At 40.7% G+C, this 22,290-nt stretch overlaps 2 protein-coding genes and 1 long non-coding RNA gene across 12 annotated transcripts; all 3 read right to left on the bottom strand.

Annotated features, from left to right (window-relative positions):
* Window positions 1-245: 245 nt before the first annotated feature.
* LOC149989765 (uncharacterized) lies at window positions 246-3,028 on the bottom strand. The gene is made up of 2 exons (XR_016501212.1): window positions 1,357-3,028; window positions 246-1,059 (listed from the first exon to the last, which is right to left on the bottom strand). It is a non-coding gene; the product is annotated as an uncharacterized LOC149989765 (long non-coding RNA).
* Window positions 3,029-8,730: 5,702 nt separating this feature from the next.
* LOC112278824 (cyclin-T1-3) lies at window positions 8,731-14,237 on the bottom strand. 8 transcript variants are annotated; one of them, XM_090248067.1, is made up of 11 exons: window positions 13,892-14,216; window positions 13,100-13,149; window positions 12,690-12,809; window positions 12,491-12,563; window positions 12,258-12,339; window positions 11,981-12,115; window positions 11,609-11,781; window positions 11,110-11,261; window positions 9,847-10,795; window positions 9,181-9,464; window positions 8,731-9,034 (listed from the first exon to the last, which is right to left on the bottom strand). In XM_090248067.1, the coding sequence occupies exons 6-9, from the start codon at window positions 12,095-12,097 to the stop codon at window positions 10,443-10,445; spliced, it is 795 nt and encodes a 264-aa protein (XP_090104193.1). In that variant the 5' UTR covers window positions 12,098-12,115; window positions 12,258-12,339; window positions 12,491-12,563; window positions 12,690-12,809; window positions 13,100-13,149; window positions 13,892-14,216; the 3' UTR covers window positions 8,731-9,034; window positions 9,181-9,464; window positions 9,847-10,442. The 8 variants fall into 8 exon arrangements, with proteins under 8 accessions (XP_090104193.1, XP_090104188.1, XP_024368405.1 ...); XM_090248062.1 differs by having other exon boundaries at window positions 9,707-10,795; window positions 12,495-12,563; XM_024512637.3 differs by having other exon boundaries at window positions 12,495-12,563.
* A 775-nt stretch (window positions 14,238-15,012) lies between these two features.
* On the bottom strand, window positions 15,013-21,990 carry LOC112278823 (uncharacterized). 3 transcript variants are annotated; one of them, XM_024512633.3, is made up of 10 exons: window positions 21,511-21,974; window positions 19,580-20,618; window positions 19,289-19,370; window positions 19,026-19,160; window positions 18,554-18,729; window positions 18,178-18,255; window positions 17,739-17,890; window positions 16,597-17,630; window positions 15,905-16,203; window positions 15,013-15,651 (listed from the first exon to the last, which is right to left on the bottom strand). In XM_024512633.3, the coding sequence occupies exons 2-10, from the start codon at window positions 19,813-19,815 to the stop codon at window positions 15,549-15,551; spliced, it is 2,295 nt and encodes a 764-aa protein (XP_024368401.1). In that variant the 5' UTR covers window positions 19,816-20,618; window positions 21,511-21,974; the 3' UTR covers window positions 15,013-15,548. The 3 variants fall into 3 exon arrangements, with proteins under 3 accessions (XP_024368401.1, XP_090104184.1, XP_024368403.1); XM_090248058.1 differs by having other exon boundaries at window positions 21,625-21,762; XM_024512635.3 differs by lacking the exon at window positions 18,178-18,255 and having other exon boundaries at window positions 21,511-21,990.
* Window positions 21,991-22,290: the final 300 nt, after the last annotated feature.

Here is a 22,290-nt window from a genome sequence, read left to right as displayed (position 1 = left end):
ACCTGTTGCGATCTAAGCGTAGGAGATAGAACAGACGATCCACAGAGAGGAGCTTGATATATTCTCTGCACCGTCTAATTCCTTACAACCGACGACCGACCCACGATAATATGACTTGCCCAGAGTTAAGAGTAGGCCAACTACGAATGAGGATTTTGTAGATAACCATAGGAAATGAGTGCATGCTAAGAGAGACACAACCTAATGAAATTGGATATTTTGAAAAATCGTTTACAAAGCAGGAATTGAATGTCTTCGCTTTTATTGAGATAGTTTGAGAAGCACACAGCTTGTAAAGATGTCAACATGTGATGAGAGCAAAAGCCCTTACATGACATCGCATTTGTCTAGATTCAAGGCATAGTGCACCAACAAATCAATAACTCATGATGAATTCCGAGAAGAGAAGAGTATTTACGCATTAAGTGTCAAGTTGCATGAGAGGTTTAGATTCAATTGCATGTGCAGAATCCTGAGCAATAACGCTGGATTCTGCACCGCGAGCCAACTGTTTCTGCTCAAGACAGTAGCTGTTGAGTCCCATTGAGGTTTAGGGTGCACAAAGAGGCATTGCACTGTTTCGCATGTCGAAAGAGTCACGACTGACATTGTTCAGCAACTTAAGTATATGTCTTGTACCCAATGGAAGTGATACCATCGTAAGCACACCCACAACCAGATGTTTCAAATGCTACATTGTGACACAAGTTCGAAATGAAAACCTAGAGCACCGCTGAAGTTAAACACTGGATTCATCCGTCATTGTACTAGCAACGAGCACAAACTTTGACGAGGCACTTTTCTCATGCTAAGAGAATCCTTTTCACAATAGCACCATAAGCACAAAAAAACTGTCACACCTGCACACTACCACGAGTTTGATCATAATTTCAGGCTACAAAACACAAAACACTGGAGAACGGTTCAGAACATTCGTCACATCCACAAGTAACCAATGCTGGGTTCATGGAGGTGTTGCAGCATACAAGTACTACAATGATGCCGATTACACTTCCGCGCATCGAGACTCTGAAGAACTGATTCGGATCAATAGAAGGGCTGCACCATTACCGGTATTGTCAAGATACTACTAGAATAACAGCACAAATCTATGAGGCAAACAAGGTTAGTAAGAATTGATGACCACCGTAGCTTAGCTAGGATGCTTCAGTTCCACAGTGTAAACAACACATCTCACTAGAACAAATGATAATACAATATCTGATGAAGGTAGCAGATAGTTAGAAGTACAAAATCATCGGCTGTGAAAATCTAGTAAGATAAGCCATTAAATTGAAACCGGGTGTACATGAGATGGAATGACGTGTAAATTTCGCTGGAAAAGAAGGAGTTTACCTCTATTGATCAGCAGGAGAGTTGGAAGAGAAGAAACCCGAGCTGAAAGTTGTGTAAGCACGAGACACTTGCAAAGCTCAGAATGGATAACGCCATATCTCTGCCCATAGCTAGCACAAGCTGGTTTACCAAGTGTCGATAGAGAAGAACAGAGAATGGCGCTATCCCTCCTGAGCTTCGTAATTGTATCATGCAAGAGGAACCACTTCATCTTCAGGCTGCAATCTCTTGGCGAGCTGGAGAAACCAAATATCCATGTCGAACAAGATATACCGCAAAATTGTGAAACTACTAGATCTATGTGCCATCGTCACACTGGGCAGTATATAACTCCCCTTGCAAGCGATTATATCCTTTTTGCGCATTTTCGTGATCGCTGTTTAACCGACCAAAGCGGGGTTGCTTGATGTTATTGTACCCAAAGAGCACTAGATAGCTTTCGGTAACACATGATTTGATCATGTAACATCATGTTTCAAGACTGTTAACCACCAGCTACACTTGCAAACAGGGCAAACCTACCTAAACATGTTGGACGCATGCAATTGGGACAAAACGTCTGCTAATTCAACTGCGACAAGTGCGTACAGCGCAGATGGGTGGTGTACCACAAGGGTTACAGAACGACAGATTGATCCTCATTAACTCAAAATCTCATTTGAATCCAGACACCACACTAGGCCTATCTGCTGAATCAAAGTCCAGGGTTCATAAGTTTTGGGGCTTCCGCACCTGTCGTCTGCTGCCGCGACATTTTTTTACATGCACCAGATTAGCAAAAGTGACAGATAAGAGCCCTGCATTCTAAAGTTATAGACCAAGTTACAAATCAGGATTACTACCAACGCTCAAGGATTCCCTATTCATCCCTGTCAGAAGCTGACTCGTAATCGGTATTACGTGAAACACATGACAACACAAATAAGAGATCTCAAACCACCAATTCTGTGACTGGAGCCAACGGATAACATATGATTATAAACCAATCTCTGAAGACGGCGCAAGAAGGTCTAAGGCGGCATACAGCAGCACGACATGAAACAAAACAGTAACTCTGGCGTCGTTACACCGCTTCGGTACACACAAGAGGTTTTCAGATGGCTCCGAGTAGACTCATATGACTCACAAGTGATACGCAGCCGGCATAAGAGAAATGGGATCAACGGCTGCTGGAGACGGTGCAGACTGGACCGAGGTAAGCGGCAAAACGTTGGGATATGAGCACCGGGAAAGGGTGTGCTTAGCAAAGATAGAAACATGTGCGAACAGCCCCCACCCTGCACTCATTGCAATCGCAGAGCCTTCACTGTGGCACTACGATTCCTCCTCCACCAAAAAACCGCATGACTGAATCTAGACGCACAAGCTTGAGTGGAATGAGGACTATATACGGAGAGAGGTATATATGGACACCGAGGGTGTAGGCGCTGGTCCCCACTCTAGCTTGTCATGTGTAGTTGACAGGTAAAGTCTGAGCGATGGAGTCCATCGTGACCCTCTTCTTGCCTGCTCACACGAACATCGCCCAGTCGAACTGGAAAAAACTGAGAAGGGAAACAAGTTAGCCAACACGGAAACAAACCCTTTTTTCAGGACCCTAGGTATTCTGGGAAAAAGCCAGCTTGCTTCAGCGCCTTCATTGCATTTGCGGCAATGCCGCAAGTCCTGGAGAGGAATTCAATTACCAGACTGATAAGTGTCGGAAACAGAAGCGTAAATAAGGATCCAACTGGTAATAACGTGCGATTTATGGGAATTGGGCAACGCCGAGGTGGTCAGAAGCATTGCATGATACAATCAGAATCCAATCTCCTTTACAATCAGCACCACCACGAAAAATCCACATATTATTATTATTATTATTATTATTGTGATTATTCTGGAATGTTTAGACCAAATAAGGAAGATACTGATAGGTTGAACCGATCGACTGCCGATTATCGCACCGACAGTTGAGCTTGCACCACCGTATGAACACCAAACCTTGTGTGGGTTCGACCCGTTACTCTTGTTTTTTGTTTTGTTTTTTGTTTTGTTTTTTTTTTTTTTTTTTTTTTTTACAACTGGCAGGGGAGGTGCCCCCCCCCCCCTCCAGAGGAATTGCAGGCTTCGTCCAGGCCGAGGTTGTTGTAAGCTTTGTGGCACGGACTACAGTGAAAAGGAGCCTCCCACTCCCACTCCCACCTCCACCTCCAAAGGTAATGTGGCAAGTGATCGAATTCCGCGTGGCAATGTTGATTCGATCGAGGCTGGAAAACAGGCGATTGACTAAAGCCACACCTGCCACACCAAATGGCAGCGACGGAGTCGGACTAGAAAAGAGGAAAAATCCTGCAGACCGATACATGCGACCGCAATACTGTTCCTGTTCGCAAATGATTACCACGCCCTGCTCTCAATCCCTGTGACGCTGCTCCTGCTGCTACCTCGCTGGTCTCGCTGGTCTCGCTGGTCTCGCGGTCTCGGGTGGCAAGACCACATCCAAATCCTGAACCACCACCACCACCATCCCTCATTCTTATTTTACCCAGAAAACCAGAGCTGCGTGGCGAAACGTCACCACCCTACCTCAGTCTGACGGTGCAGACAGGCTTGCGAATCCAGAACCACCACTCAAGCACTACTAGACCTCCGATAGGGAGGGAAAGGAGGCCTTTCTAGATGCGGGAGTTATCATGTGCTGCTGCCATGTATGAATGATCTCTGTGTCGTGAAGATTCCAGCAATGGTTTTGGTTCCACTGGGAGGGGGCGAAACGAGGAGGGGTGGGGGTGTGCGCTGCTGGGATGATGCTGGTGGAGTGCTCCTCAAGCTTTCCGGAACTCCGTCCATCATCATCATCTCATCATGCCTCCTTTGCAACAGGCGACGCCTTGAATTATGCCCCCTAGTGCCTGAAATAGTCCGTGGCGCCAGGCATGAAATACTCAGCGCAGCTCTCGTTCTACTCCCTTCCTCCCCCAACTGGTTCACCTGCAACCGGTAAAGTGCATGACCAGAATAGCAAGCAATCACCGCAACCTTATCACCAGACTGAGTAAGTGAGTGAGTGAGCGAGCGAGACCGAGAAAGAGAGAGGGAGAGGGGGCGAGAGAGAGCGTCGTGAAGCCACAACGAGACCATGACGAATCCACTCCGATGATGATGCACTATAATCGTTGCATGAGTTTTGTGTTGCGATGGATCGTCATAGGAGAGCTTCGATCTATCCAGTACCAAGTCTGAAGTCGGAGGAAGCAACTTGCTCGCACTGTTTTAGAGTCTGCGTCTATGCTGATGTTTGTGTAGATGTTTCAGCGATTTTTGTGTTTCCATGGCAAATTCTCTGTCTTGTGTCGAAGCCACAAAAAAATAGATCGATCCATGGATCACTGCATGGAATGTGAATATTCCTTTGTGCCATTACATTAAAAACGGCATTTGTCACTCCACCCACTTGGCTTTACAGTCAGCGCAAGCCTCGTGAGGATGGTCAAACTTGGTAGAATTCTACATTTACATGTTGCTCTATGTTTGTTTATTTGTTTGTTTGTTTGCGTGTGTGTGTGTGTATTATTAAATAAGATTAAGATTGTCGTTTCTGATTTTGTGTATAGTTGAGCTGCCAATGAAGTCTTTGGATCACCAGTTACTAATATCGAAAGACTAAAATACTCCATGAAAACAATAGCTGAAGCACTTCCAAGGCATTCCTACGCAATACCCAATCATTAGCACTTGAAGTTTTGTGTCGGAGAATTATTCTTATGTCAAAATAAGAATGTGCAAAATATAGGCATTGAGTCTATCTTTTTCAAAGTTGATTGTCTATTGATATGTGTGTATGAATATGTTTGTGTATATAGAAATATATATTTATATTTATATAGTTAACTAGTTAGTAGGAATATGATGACAATTTTTATTTTTATTTTTATTTTTTTCTAAATTCTCAAGGAGAGTAGATTTAAAGTTTGAAGAATATGTGTACAACTATATAATTACAACATGATTCTATCTACGTTTTCTTTATATATTTTTTTCTTTTTTCATGTTTTGATTTACATGAAATGCTTTTAGAAAGTCTCTAGTTGTTAAATACTTTAGATTTTCACAAAACTGCATTGTTGTTGAGACTTTACAAAATTAATTAATTAATTAATTAAATCTAATATGAACAATAAAATGGCTCCATTTTTTACTGTTCCAAAATGTATTAAAATTCTTACTTTCTACACTCTTTTCGGGACCAACTCAAACCAATCTCATGCTCACTTTTACAAGTGGTGTTCACAAGACCTAAAACTTTCTGTCCTCTTTTTCACACATTTTGGCTTGAAAGCTTTGTCACAGTATTTATGGCAAAATGCTATCTTGTGTACATTGTTCATTTATTTCTTGTAATGTTTTACAATTTTTATTATGTTCAGCAATTTCATGAAATGACTGTAAAAATATCAATTCAGAATACATTCAGTTTTCTTGAATTGATTTTTAGAACAAATCAATAAATATGAATATTCTAGTTACCATTATCTCTGGATACAAAAACTTTAAAACAATCCAAATGAATGGAATTCATTGAAAATTTCTTAAACAGGTCACAAGAGTTATTGTTAACTTCACAATTTTGATTAGTTTGACACAACATTACACTCAAACACAGCACCAAAGTTAGTATATACGTGTGTAAGTCACTGTAAGTTTGTGTGTGTGTGTTTGTGTGTATATATATATATATAACAAAAAAATTAACATGACAATTCTTTTCATGTTAACATTACTCTGTGTTCATCTAACTATTGAAGATTTCATAGTATTATAAACTTTCCACCCAACTTGCCATTTAAATGTGCACAAGGAAATGAATTTATTACCTAGATAGTGACCATAGTGTACAATGGATAATATGTGTGTGTATATATGTGTGTATATATGTATATATATATATATATATATATGCAGGATATGATATGATATTTTCATTCACTAGTGATGGGATTGGAGGTAAAGTCCCAAAGGGAAGGGAATGTGGAAGTGCGACGGGGGAGGGCATGAAATTTGCTTTGCCATGTGATATGATCAGATGGGCCCCAGATTGCTGTCCCTCATGGATGGTGTGATCCATCCCAAGTTTCCCTCCCGAAATATCTAACGAAAAAGAATTCTTACTGAAGAAGAAAAAAGACGAAAGAAAAAGAAAAAGGAGAAAAAGGTAAAGTCAGGGTGATGACGTGGAAAGGGAGCAAGGGAACTGGGTGTTGCGCTGGGTTTTCTGAGTTCAACTGGAAGATTCTGGATAAACAGTCCAACGAATGAATGAATGAACGATATACACCCATTCATCCATCCATCCCCCCTCGTGTGATCCTTCCTTGAATTTTTGCTTTTTATCACATTTGTCATTCACATGTTGGTTTTTTACCAAATATGTTTCATTTTTGTGGGCTTGTTGTAAATTGGGTTACTATATAGAATGTGTAGAACTTTTTAGAAGGTTGAATTATAGGTTGCATAATTTTCAATCCATTGAATGTATTTCTAGATATATATATATATATATATAATCATGCTTATGTGATCATGGGAGTTTTTATGAACCATGAGCATGATTCCTACATATTAAAAAGCATAATTCTTTCAAAAAAAGTGAAGATAAATAAATATACAAATAAAATAATTCTGAGAATGAAATGCAAAATGATTATATCAAGGATATTTTATTTATCATGTTCAATTTTTCTACAACATAAGATTCTAAAGTGGGAAATGAATGGATAGAATGTACATATTTCATTAAATATATTTATCTTAATATTTAAAATTAAAATTAAAATTAAAACTTGGCTATTTGAATTATAGTCATCTGGATAATGAAAAGTGAAAGGTAGAGAATTGCTGTTATAAAATTATTTATTAACTAAACCCACAACTGCTTTAATTGTTAGAATGTTAATCACGTCAGCTGTAAGACCCACCTACTAAACTATGCACATTTAAGCTTTTTCTGACATGAGTTTATTGCAATCAAACCCACACTATGCTCATATTGATATCAAGTCAATCAATGTCTCAAGTACGGATTTTATTGAGTTGATTCATTTGTGGACATCAAAAGATAAGACGATATAATTTATAGTGCATTTCCAAGTGAGGCAATGTCATTCCCAGTTAATCACGACTTGTTGAAATTTCCAATCCTTAATTGTGTTTTAAAATATATTACAAATGATATTTTTGTAGGGGCTCATTTATGTCTCAACAAACACCAAAAAAATATCCTTAAGATTTTTTTGCTAGATAGGACTAAAACTCCTATTGGATAATGCCATAACACCTCTTTTCACACGAAACAAGACATTCATATCCCTAGCCAAATTGTTTTTGACTTAGGTGAATAATCCATGACCTTCAAGTCATTTGATGCAGACATTACAATGACTTAGACGTTACAAGTTCATTTTGATGATTTTAAAGAAAAAGGTTATTATGATACCCCACAATCTTAATCAAAGAATCTAAGTAAAAATCATGATAATAAATATTGGAAAAAAAATGATCATTCTTTAATGATTTTTATCTAGTTTTTCAGATGTGTGTGTATATACATGTAGGGAATTGTAGGGAATTGGTTGAGGATCCAACCATTTTTTTATTTGTTTTTGACCAATGTAGATTCAACACTAAAGAATTGTTTTGATGATGGTTAGAATGGGTGGGTCAATTTAGTAAATGCCTGGGTCAATTTAACAATTTTCTATATATTTACATTACAACAAACAAACTTGTGAAATTTCAAATTTTGTGAGAAGGATCTAGAATATTCAGATAAGTGATAATTACAAAATAAAGTAAAAAATAAACAAAACGTCTTTAAATAATATCTGTTGACTAGCCAATAGAAGACCATCCTTCTTTTATTTTATTTTCAGACTATAATGTCAAAACATTAATTATATATATTTACAACATTTTATTTTATTTTATTTTGTAATACTTGAATGAACTTTGTCATTATTTCTTCTCTTGTGTAATGGTGCACTTGCATTGTTGTATATGTGTGTGTATGTGTAAAGTCTTGAAACATGTGTGTGTAAAGTCTTTCAAACATAATACCTCACTTAGTATGTATTCATATCCGAATCCATATCAAAGTAATGTTTAGATCTTTTTTATTTATTTATTTATTTATTTTTCATAGTATCTCTAAGTTTGTTGGCCATGGTTGATATTTTAGCCACAACAGAAAAGAATATTGTTTTCAAACTTATTCTATTTTAAAGTAAAATATGTTATTAAGAAATGTTAATACCTCACAAACTACGAAACAACTTATTGTAATGAAATGTAACTTATTGAAATGTAACTTATTACTGGGCCATGAAAAAGATCAAATATTTGAAATGTAAAATATAATTTCATGTATTAGTCGTGAAAAGCAACATTGCTTTTCACAGCCTCAATTGGGAGTTTCTGAGTTCCTTGCCTAGTGATCACCAACTGAGCACTAGCTCTAGTTACGAAATCGATGAAACACAGTCCAGAACAATTTCCCTGCCGCTGAAGACGACTGCCTCGTGAAAAAGCTCCATTGAAAGTACCCAACCAGAGCACAGTCGAGAACCTGGAGTCCATGCAATTTCGTTGAGGAAGCTTGCTGCAACATTGGGTCTAACATCCACACGGTATTTGACCACACCTGACGAACAGAGCACAACATAAACAGAAATTAATATAGAAATGCAAACCCAACAACCCAGCCAAATGAACGAGTATTGGGGTGAACAAGATAATCAACATATCAAAGAAGCCACGCATTCACACCAAGTGCCATATAGAGCAAACCTGTGGAATGAAGAATGTTGATCTCTGAAGTGCTCCCGCTTGTGAGAGGAATGCCTTATTCCTTCTTTCCATATCCCGTTCTATTCATGGCTTCCTAATGTTCTGAGCATCCAGACTTGGACTATGATCAGGTAATGAACTCGTATATGTTGGTTGTGGTGGAAATCTCACGCTGCCGCTTGTAGTAAGCACTACATCCTCCAAACTTTCGGTACAATCGTCCCTATTCCACTAAATCGTCCCATTCTCACATCGGTGAAGTCACTGAACTCAGGTGGATTCCCCTGCAAGCACATATGCATCTTAGAATCAAGCTAGCTAGGTGTTCTGTAAAATATGCATTCGACAGTGAAACTGACACCTAAGAACATTACAAAGCCTCGAACAAATGGCCCAGTCCTAAATAAATTTTGGATCATTCAATTCCAATATCCGCCGCAGCTCGAAAATTATGAACGAAGCTATACCGCGACAAAACTGATGAAACTAAATAACATTCGCTGTTTAGGTTCAAGATGATGCTTACTTGGAGATAACAGCCCATGGAAAGAAAACTGCTTCCATGTCATTTAGTTGTAGTTTGATCATTCAGGTTCTTAGCATGGTCAAGCAAAATTCAAATTGACAGAACCAAAGCAGAAGGGTATCTAGAAGAACGAAATATACCTGTTCCCTAATGCGCCTACAAAATTAAGCCTCCTTCAAAAAGTTCTTGGAAGTCAACAAGAAAAATAATTCCCACGAATCATTTCAAGCCTGATCACACTAATGAGTGACAACGTTGGCCTCTCCTAAATCTTTTGGAACCCTTGATTATTCGAAAGAACCGACACGATGGTACCTTCTTAATACATCGACTTTCCCAGCTTTGTTAGCAAAGTCCCTAGCCAACATATCCTCCTCCCAACAAATTTTCATTGGGGATCACATGCTTGACGCCTGAATCCTTTATCCCTGAACATGTGACGCGTATTTTCTTTCTCACTTCAGCTTCCTTGGTGACATATTCAAACTTATAAATCCTCATGTCATTTTCCACCGCTGTAACTCGTGTTTCTGATACCATTGTTTCTACATCGCAGCACCAGATTAGACCATGTTGACCTTTCCGTTTCTACCCAGTTCAAACCAAAGCATACTTTCTTTGCAAATCTCATGCAACAGGTTCTCCGTCCCTTTTACCGATTTTGGCAGCGTTGAACTCGTCCTTTCTGTAATCACGACACTCAGGTTTGTCGCTACTAGATCAAACCATTCCATTACTAACAGTTATCTCCTGCTTCATCCCCATTAAGGTTTTGTCCTCCAGGTGGCTCGGGAGTGCACTTCCGTCGAGCATTCGAGGATTGATTAGGAGTTGACGATGACCGCAACGTGCCGACAGTATTATCTTCAACCTCGCAGCTGGAAACTTCATTCGCATTTGTTTCCACTGGTTGAAATATTCCTGAAACGCTTTGTTGATGGCGATTTCCATTTGCAGATGGTGCTTGGATGGAGCTTACAGGAGCATGGCCTCGATCTAGTTCACTGGGGCTTAGTTCGTTAGCCAGTGGCCCAGTTGCGCCGTTAGTTCTGTTCTGCTCGTAAAGCTCCAACATCTGATTGCTTACTTCTGCAAAAGATTTAAGAAATGAAATCGAAATCAAAACCAAAATCAAACTTGGCTTGGTAGAAAAGTAAATGATCTGAACGCCAACACATTTTCATGCGAGAATCCAACTCGACAACCATCAATTGGAAAGTAAAAGATCCACTCTAGATCGAATAGGAGAAGGCCTAACAAAAGTAGAACAAAATTAGGGACAACCACTGGGAAGAAATACAAGTGGCATGAGACATGGTGTGAAAAAGGGCGAAAACGATCGCAACAAAGTACCACTGTAAGCGATGCACAATCTGCATACATAATAGGAACAAAAGGTTAACCTTCTAATTGTCTGGGTGTGACGTCGAACCCTTGCCACCACACCTTGTCACCTTCCTCAGGCAAGTTCACCTTCAGAAACTTAGCAGCCAGGAAGATAGCCCCCGCAGCAATATGATGAGGCTTAAATTGTAGACAAAGTGATGTGCGGAGACTGCACAATAATTTACACTCCCATCAGCCCTTTCCTTATACAGAGGGGAAGTACTTTCTACAAAATATTCGTTCACTGGCAAACTCTGAAAAGTTTTTTGTTTTTTGAATTTTGAATTTTTTAACTTAAACAAAACGGATGTTGATCGAATAATATTACCGAGCACGAGGATGAATTAATAAATAAGCGAACTAAGACTAGGATGTGTTTTCAGTACACACGACAATGCAAACCATCCAAAATCTGTTTCTATAGAATCTAACAGAACAGCTCCGTGATGGAGAAAATCCTTAAATTGATGAAAACCAGCACGGCCAGAGGGAAGCAGAGTTTATGCTCCCACCTACCTATCATTCACAAAATTCCAAGCAACCTGCGCAAGGGTTTTCTGAGCCTTGAACCTCTTGATAGCTGCTACTAAGGGTTTATAAGGATGATGTATGTTCAGGTCAAAACCCAAAGTGGTCAGAACCAAACGCTCCCCAGCCAAAACCAACTCCTTCTGTTCCTCAATGACTTCCTGACGGACACAAGAAACAATATATGTTGGCAAGTGGCACAGAGGAATATCACTTACTTCACGCGTAGTCCCCAATGTAGACTGCATCCACATGATTTGCAATTCAATATATTCGAAAGAGTAAATTAATCCAAGCTATTCTTTGGTCATTCATCCAGTAAACATCTGAATACAGGTAATGGACAAGTAGCACTATTACCTTTTGTTCGATTCGCTCCTTAGCTAACGGATCTATCCTGAACCGAATGTGATAAGAGAACACGATAACTTCTCGAATAGGACGATGTGTCTCTTCTACTTTTCCAGCCAAAAACATACATGCAGTTGCTATAATCTGTAAAAATACACATACTCATGAGCACAAGAACAAATAAAAGTTACAAATTGTTCACAAATCCGCAAAGCTGTAGTACATGCCTAGGATCACAATTCCCTGGACCTAAATAAGGAGGAATCCAGGGCTTGCAGATACTCACAAGTCTGTCATTTTTTGCATGTGATTGTCGATGGAAAAACCGATGGCAGAATACAATGGCAGTTGCAATAGTCACTTGGGGACTGCGGTTTCCATGAGGATTAATAAAATACACTAAGATCAAGCCTAATGAAAGTCAAGCAGTGAGCAGGAACGGAGCTTAACAGGTGATTATACACCGAGACACAATTTAAACAGTGACAGAATGAGACTCCTTAGTAAGAAGGGACGTACCGACCTAAAAACGCAATTGCAAACGGATAGGAATATCAAAGACAGTATGATAGTGCCCGCTGGAGACTGCGGCCTGACATTGAAGACGATAGAATCTATTTATATCATGTTTATCTTCAAATAACAAGGCATCGGAAGAGAAAACAATTGGAGAGGGATGCCCCACTGAAATAAAGCGACACCAGATTCGAAGTCTTACACTTTCAACCGCATGCCAAGATCTTGCAAAAATATATAATATTTTTTCCGAAAGTATGTCTCCTTCTTGAGATCAACTCCATCCAATCGGGAAGGCGAAAACTTCTCAATCTCTTCCCATCTGAAATATCAATTGACACTTGAATAATCAGGCTCCTCGAGTCTGCCGTTCACACTGAATGTCGCGCCTACCAACGCTGACTGAGCTGACATGTCTGACAGTGAACACGCCATGGCACAGAGAAGCAGTATGCAAGCCTTTACTCGTTTTCCTTCAACAACATAAACTTCTCCTTGACAAAATTTTGATAAAGCCGCGGCAAGATAGAATAACCTCCTGTTCCTGATAAAAAGATCGACAGAGGCCTTTGCATGCTCTCAACAGGATTCCGATTAAGTTTTAGAACTCACTATGACACTTGATGATTGAAACTTCTCAGCCGCAACTATGGCACTGGGACCTGAAAAATAACAAGATAAATATAATGGCCGAGATCTCTTTACAGCTGTTGACACAATACCAACAAAAATGACAAAAGAAAATAGAAGAGGCTCGACATGCTAAGCAAAGTTGGGCAAAACAGTTACTAACTCTAAAATGCCATACAAGGATAGTAAAGAAATCGCTCCACGATCACGAAAAATAACGTCTGCAACCCTTCTTGTAGAATTCACTCGTTTATCCAAATAATTGAGAAATGAAAATAAAACAGCAAAAGACACTATCCTCATCCTCACAATTCCACCATCTAAGCCCCAAAGACCTAACCACGCTCTCTCTACTGGTACGGCATCGCAACCCTAAGCATTGGGAATACCATTTCGGAAACTTTCATAAAAATATAACATCCATATTCACTTGACTCTCATCGCGCGGACTCGCTAAAAACAAACAAAACACCTCAAACATCGCTTCATCTAAAAATTTAACCGTATCTCAAGGGATTCAAGGCAACCAAGTCCAGCCATACCCGCAAAAAATCGCTCTGCACCAAGCCAAGCGAAATAAAACAAAAACAAAACAAACCGACGTTCACGACTACAAACCTCCTTCCTAACTTCTTGATTCCAAAGAAGAGCAGAACACTTCCCTGAATTACAAACACCCAAGAGAGAAGAACGCAGAAAAAACACACAAAAAAATTAAAAAATTAAAAAAACTAGATATAAATATAAATATAAATAGATGGTTTTTAAACATACCACCGAATCACCAACGCTACCACGACGACCTCCCAAACCTCGAACAGCGCGTTCCATTCCAGAATCTGATCTCAGCCAATCCGATCTCCAACCACCACACCCCCACCGTGCTAAAACCTCAACCTCAGACCCACCAAACTGACACAAAACGCGGCCAAACCGAGCGCGGGGGGTTCAAAAGAAGCGGAAAGGAGAGGAGAATATCGTCAGTGTCTCCTGGAATGGAAACAGAAACTCCCGATGGAGAGGGAGAACAGGACGAAACGCAAAGAGCGATGGCGAGGGCCTACGGAAGAGCACGAAGCTGATGAAAGGTCGCAAGCCCTAACCAGTGCTCTGTTCCCATTCATACACTACTTACTGCTCCTAGTTTCGCCTCGTCCCATTTCAAATTTCTAAAATCCTTTGAAAGTCGTTTTCCCCACTTTAACTTTTTGGTCTTTTGCCTTTTTCCGACCAACTGTGACCTTCTCTAGCTGACTAGGATTTCGATGTGACGACGGCAGTCCACTTGGGCGAATCCGATGCCACCGTGGAGGTCGCCATGTCATGGTTTTGGCGATGTGGCAAGCTATTGCCGGGGTTTGGTGGTTACGTGCATCAAACCATCATCATTTGCAAACTAATCCCTAAAAATTACCCAGTAGTTTCAGAACAAGAAATGCACTTCAAATATAACATCTTAAAAATTATAGTTTTGAAGTTTTAAACGTAAATTGCTCGAGTTCAAGTACACATCTAACACTGGGTTTCAACTATCATTCATCCTTATTTGTCTAAACATCTTTACAAACTTAAGTGCATGAAAACTCACATGCAGCTCATCATACACATCTAATGTCGCAACATGTTTTAAGATATGTATCATGATGTGTTGAATGTATATACAAACACTTCTAGATATTTGTTACAGAAAAGAAAATGGAACTGTGCGCTTCAATATTTCTGCTGCATTAGAAAAGTATCACCTTTCCTATTGAAGTTACAATCTGCGACATTCTGGAGAAATTCAATTACTGGTTATTTGCGATTAACTCATACTTTGAGCATTATAACTTTCAGCACATCTCTAACTTTCTAGTCACTGAAACAGATCACAACATGGGAGTCACCTTGGGAGCTAGTGGCAAAAATATGCCTCAAAACTTGAGAACTATGCATTAGCAGATGGTTTCTGTCACAATGCAAGTTTGAAAACCGTACTGTGTGTGGCAACACAAGTAATGAGTCATGAAAATATACCAGAAAAAAAGAGCTTTGCTCTTGTAAGGACAAATACAACTCCACAGAAACCTCCACTAACTGACATGCACTCTATAATCTCTAAAAGGACCAAACTCTCTAGGCATCTATTAAAGAACATTTTCTCTTTCCTACCTTGCCTTGTTCACACATGATAAATATAACTGATGGCTTATCTTGCATACAACCAATTTAAGGAAGCTGCAGCATCCACTGACAGGATAAATGGAATCACGTGTGGAGACGAAATACTCAGTAATACAGCAATCCAGTGCAGAAACTCTCCTGTCTTTGGAGAAGCACTGACACTCGGCTGAGTCATTAAGAGGCTTCAATCTAAGCAGCCCAAGAAAACATGTGTGGACGTTTTTCCTGAAAAACCAGATTACCAACGCCCAAATAGCAAGTAAATTGATCAGTCGTGACGAGCCTTCTTGTGATCACGGTCAGACCAGTCCCTCTCTTTGTGATCACCTCGATGGCGATCCCTGTCACCATCTGAACGATGCTGGTCGTACCTGCCAGAGTGGTAAATTATTAGTTCACAAGAACGTATCCTGCCATCAGAACAATACAAAAAAAAAAACCCAGAAAAAGGAGAGAAGAAGAAAGTAAAAAATAAAGAAAAATCAGAACATCTGAAAACTTTAGAATGAGATGTAGATACAATCACTATTTACCCTCACGATATATAAGAGAAGTACCCCTAAAGAACAAAGATCCGCGGAAAAACATCATGTGGCATCCAGCACCATAAAATGAAGTAGGTACCTATGGTGTGAAGAATGGTGATCTCTGTAATGCTCCCGGTTGTAAGAAGAATGTCGCGCGTCCTTGTAGCCTTCTTTCCGATTCCCATACTGATCTCGGCTTCCATAGTGTCGCTTCTGGCTTCCAGGACTCACGCTACGATCAGGAAAGGACCTCTTATCAGCTGATCGTGGTGGAGACCTTATACTGCCGCTTGTGCTCGGTACTTCACCTTCTTCTACCCTCTCTGGAGTACGTTCCCTTTGCAACCTGTTGTCCCTTTCTACATCGGCGTGGTCACCACTTTCAAGTGGTTTCCCCTAAGACCAAGAATACATTTTTGAAAAAACATTATGCAGTGCCTCATAAAGTCTGTGACTTTCAGTGTGGTCTAATAAGAAGGCAGATTTTCAGGAAAAAAAAAAAAAAAAAAAAAAAAAAAAAAAAAAAAAAAAAAAAAACTCAGTGAAATCCATTAAGGCCTGGGAAGGATTGCATAAGGGGATTTTTCTCTACCAGAGCCTGTGAGAGAGTATAATTTCATATTTCAAAAGTTAAAGCCAATATCGAATAAGAAACTAGAGAAAATGCCAAGGCAAACTGTTATAACAAATTTCTCATTCTAAAACCTGCATGGTAGAAACAACGGAAGAGAACACAAACTGTATCTGTACTGACGCTACACACACTAATTGCAGGATTAAGGAATGTACCTGCTTCCTTTCAGGTTCCTTCACAGTTTTCTTCCCATTCGGAGGAGCAAGATCAGCGTCCGCAACTCGTTTCTTCAAATCCGTCACATCATGCTCAATCCTATTCTTAATGTCTCCCTCCTCTTTTACCCTTGAATTTTTGGCCCCTGACTGATAGTCTTTACTAACTAAAAGGTCATGTTCACCCCTTGAAAATTTTCTATCCCTTCTCTCTTTAACAGATTTCTCGGCCTCCGCTGCTGCATCCACACCGCTCTCAAGCTCCCGTTCTAATAACTCTTCTTCGTTGGTAGGCTCATGCTTAACACCTTGAGGTTTAAATTCTGATACTACGCGTGATTTTCTTCTTTTCTCCAACGCTGCTTTAATCTTGTCTTTGTTCACTTCATCCAAACTAACAAACTCTTTCTTGACGTCTTTTTCTTCAGCTGGCTTTGTCTTGGCCTCCACCATCTCAGGCTTTACCACTGATGATGCCTTCTCCTTGGGCTTCTCCTTGACAATCCACTCCTCAGTTTCTCTACGTCGCTCCCGAGTACCTGATCCACCATCGTCATTGCGATCACCTCGACTACCAATCGTCTTCAACTCGCGATATTCATGATAATGCTCCACTTTCTCGCCATTTGAGCGCCCAACTTTTTTAACAACTGTCTCCTGCTTTACTCTTTCGTTCAACATCTGTGCTCCAGATGTCTCAGGAACACCACTGTGCCTTGCATCCGCCTGTCGATCAGAAGGGGTGTCACTGTAGGTTCTCACCACATTAGGCGTGTACAATGGTGAAGACGACTGCATTCTGCCGCCAGCATATTCGTCATCGCGCTGGCTGAATGCTTCATCCACTTTTGATTCAACCAATTCTGGCTTTGCTGAATGACTTTGGTGCTGATGATGATGCCCATTCATAGAAGGAGCTTCAGATTGGCTTTGACCCCGGTTCAATTCGCTGGGACTTGGATCATTGGCAAGCGAACCCGTTGGACCATTGGTTTTGTTCTGCTCGTACAGCTCCAACATTTGATTGCTTACTTCTGCAAAACAAACGAATTATCAGTGAAGTATTTTGATGATTGCATATACTATAATGCAGATAATGCAGCTTTCTGATTAAACGAAAAGTATGAGAACGTGAGATTCACCTTCCAATTGTCTAGGAGTGACGTCAAACTGCTGCCACCACACTTTATCTCCATCTTTGGGGAGGTTCACTTTAAGGAACTTGGCAGCCAAGAAGATAGCTCCCGCAGCAATATGATGAGGTTTAAATTGCAGACATAGCGAGGTGCGAAGGCTGCACAACCCTCCCCTTGCCTCAGCCATTCACTTGCAACAGACATGTACATTACACATGTTCTTCTGAAAAATAGGCTTACCTGGCAAATCTCTATGGAGAACAATATGACTGTGTAAGCAGAATAGCAGCTATGTGTTGACCGGACAATCTCACTGGTTGATAGATGGATTAGAGGAGAGGAAGACCTTGATGGGATTAATAAAACACCAGATTACCATTTCAAGCGACGTTTATTTGCAGCAGCAATAAGAAGACCCAAATCCCAAAATACCGGGCCTACTTACCCATCATTCACGCAATTCCAAGCAACCTGAAGGAAGTCATCCGGAATCACTTGGAACTTCTTGCTTGAGGATTGCTTGCTTTGGAAACATGCAAACGTATTTATTACAAACGTATTTATGCAGAGAGCACAGATGAGCGGGAGAAAATGAGGAGATACAGGTGTCTATACACAAAGGAAAGAAAAATTGCAAGGAGAAAGTATCCACAGAAGATAATATGGATCTTCATCAAGCAATCCTCAAGCCCAGAAGTTCGAGGAGTATGCCTGACTGCGTCGGACAGGAGTTCCCGAAAAAGGCGCAACATTCACAAATCAGCTGAAACTGACGTAAGCATTACATATATATGAGTTTTAATAATTTCGATCGTACTCACCCGTCATTTACAAAGTTCCAAGCGACTTGCGCCAGGGTGTTCTGTGCAACTTTGAACTTCTTGATAGCTGCTACCAGCGGTTTGTACGGATGGTGTACATTCAAATCAAAGCCCAAAGTGGTCAACAATAACCGCTCCCCTCCTAGCACCAGCTCTTTTTGCTCTTCGTAAACATCCTAACAAATAATAATGGAGACTCAATATCAAAAAGTGTCATAGTCGCTTCAAAAATAAATTGAAATAGCTTTACGCTATTTAGAAAAGCACATTAAATAACCTTACATTTTGTACAAACCATTTAAGATAAAGTCTGACCAGCAGGATAAACCATGCATGTTAGAGACACGACAACAATAATTTGAAACTCCTAAAAAGAAGGCCCAAACCACACAAGTCCCAGAAAGAGATAAGAATCTGAAATTTTATCATTGAAACAACTCAGGAAAGAATCAACAAGCTAAAAAAACACTACCTTTTGTCTAATCTTCTGAACAGCTACAGGATCTTTTTTGAACCGAATTTCATAAGAGAACATGATAACTTCTCGAAGAGGACGAGGTGTCTCCTCCACTTTCCCAGCCAAAAACATGCATACGGTTGCTACCATCTGCTACCACACACCACACCGTTGTTCACACAACTGCAGAAAGGCTCCCTGCAAAATAGATTCAAATCATAATACTTCCAATCCCCAACTAGAAAAATGGCCTAGACTGAGGTAGGAGAAAAACTCACGTGTCTGTCGTTCTTTTTATGTGACTGACGGTGGAAAAATCGATGGCAGAATACGATGGCAGTTGCAATGGTCACTTGAGGCCTGCATCATCGTTTAAAAATCGGATTCGGGGGTTCAGATGTGAATTATTACCAACCAAAGTAAAAACAACAATGAAATTTATCTGGTGTCTTTTTAACGGACCTTATCGATCCAAAACAGAGAGTAACAGAGTCAAAATGAAAACTAACCATAATTTGATTGCTGACTAAAATAAATGAGGACAGACTGGCACCAAGTCTGGGTCTTACACTTTTAATCGCATGCCCAAATCTTGTAAAAAAGTGCAGTACGATTTCCGAAAGTAAGTCTCTTTCTTTATGTCGATTCCATCCAACCTTGAGGGCGATTGATTCTCAATCTCGTCTCTAGTGAAGTACCAGTTTGCACTTGAATGATCAGGTTCCTCGAGCTTTCCACTCCCAGTGCTAGCGCCTGCTAATGCCAATTGTGCAGTTGCATCTGCGCCACCTAGTAACCCTGCCATAGCAGAGTAACCTAACGAGAAATACTTGCACTTCTCAGCCCTCTTCGGGTATGTGGGGAAATCAAACTGAGTAACACTTTGTGAGAGCTGAAGCAGGAAAGACCTCCACACAGAAGGACAGTCACCAAGTTCTGGTTGAAGAATAATACTAGGTTGATCATATCCTCAACAGTTACTGATGGGCTGTAGATTTCATGTCCAATAGCATTTCTCCAATGTGGTCATACCACACAGATGACTCTGATGTTGCTGGTCACAATTGGCCGAAAAGAAGCTCTTTAGGCTCACATGGTCCCCAGAAGCCACTTCATTCGTCTACATTTTCTCGCACCCTCGAGAATGTTAAAGAGCAGAGACCAACAATACGACAGCTAACTATAATGATCAAAAAAATAATAATGATAACGTGCGAGAAGAAAATATGAAGAGGTTATACTACCTTCTCTGTGTTATCAAATCGAAAAACCAGAAAGAAACTGGGCACCAAGAAAAAAATGATTCTTCTTTCCCAAATGGTGCTAATATAAGACTTACACTTACACTATCAAAGTTCTAACTCGATTAGAGTAGGAACTCGAGGAAGACATGAACATGCCTTTTATGTACCTCTTAGAATCATGCAAGCACGGAGGCTCAAAATTATGTGAATCTAACAAACTGAAGAAAGAAGAAGCGGGGCTACATCAACGTATAGTTGCTGAGGCTACGCGCCTCTCACCGAAAAGGACCACCACGAGTTTCTCAAGGCAAATTGTGCCACATGCAGGTCACCGCTCTTCGGTATAGAACTTCGACATTGGAACCTGAGAGGGCGATTCATGCAAAGTAAAGATTAAAACTTTAGAACGAATGCATAGAGACATCTACTACCCAACGGAAAGGCAAAAAAGAAGAATAAAAGCAGTAGCAGCAGCTCCGATAAATTAGACAGAGTACAAACCACTCAGCTACAAACCCTAAAATTATACTAAAAGATGTGGACCAATCGTACTGATGAGGAAGTTAAGAGATACTAATAATAATCCACACTGCAATATTAAGTGCCGAGAAATACACTCTATACTCAACCATCAGTAAACAGCCCACGATCTACTAAAAGCGTTACACCTTCTTGAGACATTCAATGTTGCATTGAAGCCAAGTAAGTAATGCACAAGTTAACAATTGATGTTTCTTTTGTCGCACAATTCGATCGTGAAATGATTTATACCCCAATCAACAACCTTAAATATATCTGCCCATATCGTAAGGGTTGAGCAATGACTATAAGCCCGCAAACAGTTCAATCCTGCAGATTCAACCCTTATCGATCGACCTTGTGCAAAATAAGCGCATACAAGTCCTCTAATTTCTTCGCAGACAAGCACACTTGCGTTTCACTGCGTATCTCAAAGCACTTCTCTACAGACCTACGCTCAGCTAAAGAATACCGAAAACACAGATTGCCGATAGATGAGTCTGAGATTCTCCTCAAAAAAAAAAAAAAAAAAAAAAAAAAACACTGAGCACTCTCTTCAGCACAGTACGATGCACCCATCCTTTCCAGTTCAGCCCAGCGGCTTGACCCAATTTCAAGCCGCCTGGTATCAAAAACCCAAAGTCGTTCATTCTAGACAAACTAAACATTCCCTATCTATCTATCTATCTATCTATCTATCTATCTATCTGTGTCTGTGTACAAGCATTGATATATACCGTTCCAAGACGCCGAATTCATCAATTGAAAGACCCAGAAGCGCAACCAAAGCCCAGAGCCTCACACCCACTGCTCCGCGCCAAATTCTAGCAAGTTCCGGGGGGAGAGCGCACCGCCACGGGGAATACGATACCTCAAACTCTCCCCCGCTATCAGCACTCTCTTCCAGCCGTCCGCTCAACGCGTCACCAATCCGACACAACCTCACGACCCGACACTGTCCTCAACTGCACCAGCCAGAATCTGCTGACATTATCCCAAGCAGACTCAATCCAGGGTCAAAACAGCCCAGGAAGAGGACGCAGCGCAACGACGACACCACCGCGACAACCGACGCAGACACCAAAGAGAAGGAAGAGCGAGAGAAGGGAGCAACTATGGCGATACGAGGCAGGAGGGGTGGGAAAAAGCACGCAACAAACCCTAATTCGTGTGGAAAGGCAAAGACAGGCAGACACAGAGAAGTAAGTCTGGGCAACATGCCCCACTGCGCTGATGTTCCTCACTTCTGGCCTTGGTCTTGGTCTCAGTCTCCGCCTGGAGCCAGCCTCCGTTTCCTTTCGATTCCCAAGACCCACCGTCTTCCGGACCCTACCTTGCCTTCGTCTCGGGGTATAATATCCGGTGCTTGCTCTTCAGTTCTTTGGCGCATGGAAATACCACGTCATGGATGGATCAACGACGCGATCGAATTGTGTATGAATGGATAGATATGGGTGTCATCCTAATGGAGATGATAAATGATACTTTCGTGGTTGCCGATGATAAGTTTGTGGGAG

This window comes from Physcomitrium patens, chromosome 2 (genome assembly GCF_059467195.1).
Source record: "Physcomitrium patens ecotype Gransden chromosome 2, ASM5946719v1, whole genome shotgun sequence".
NCBI lineage: Eukaryota > Viridiplantae > Streptophyta > Bryopsida > Funariales > Funariaceae > Physcomitrium > Physcomitrium patens.
The sequence above is the reverse complement of the archived record's forward strand: the minus strand, read 5'-3'. Positions and strand labels throughout refer to the sequence as shown.

Bases quoted from the DNA above. Each gene is read 5' to 3' on its own strand.
- LOC112278824 (XM_024512638.3), bottom strand. The intron at 11,782-11,980 runs GTAATAGTGCTA...TGTGTCCGTCAG, and splicing joins AGGAGCGAATCGAACAAAAG to GAAGTCATTGAGGAACAGAA. The intron at 10,796-11,109 runs GTTAACCTTTTG...AATCTTTTGCAG, and splicing joins CACACCCAGACAATTAGAAG to AAGTAAGCAATCAGATGTTG.
- LOC112278823 (XM_024512633.3), bottom strand. From the start codon at position 19,815: ATGGCAGGGTTACTAGGTGGCGCAGATGCAACTGCACAATTGGCATTA. The intron at 18,730-19,025 runs GTAGTGTTTTTT...ATTATTTGTTAG, and splicing joins TTCAGAAGATTAGACAAAAG to GATGTTTACGAAGAGCAAAA. The intron at 17,891-18,177 runs GTAAGTAGGCCC...AGGGTTGTGCAG, and splicing joins TGGAATTGCGTGAATGATGG to CCTTCGCACCTCGCTATGTC.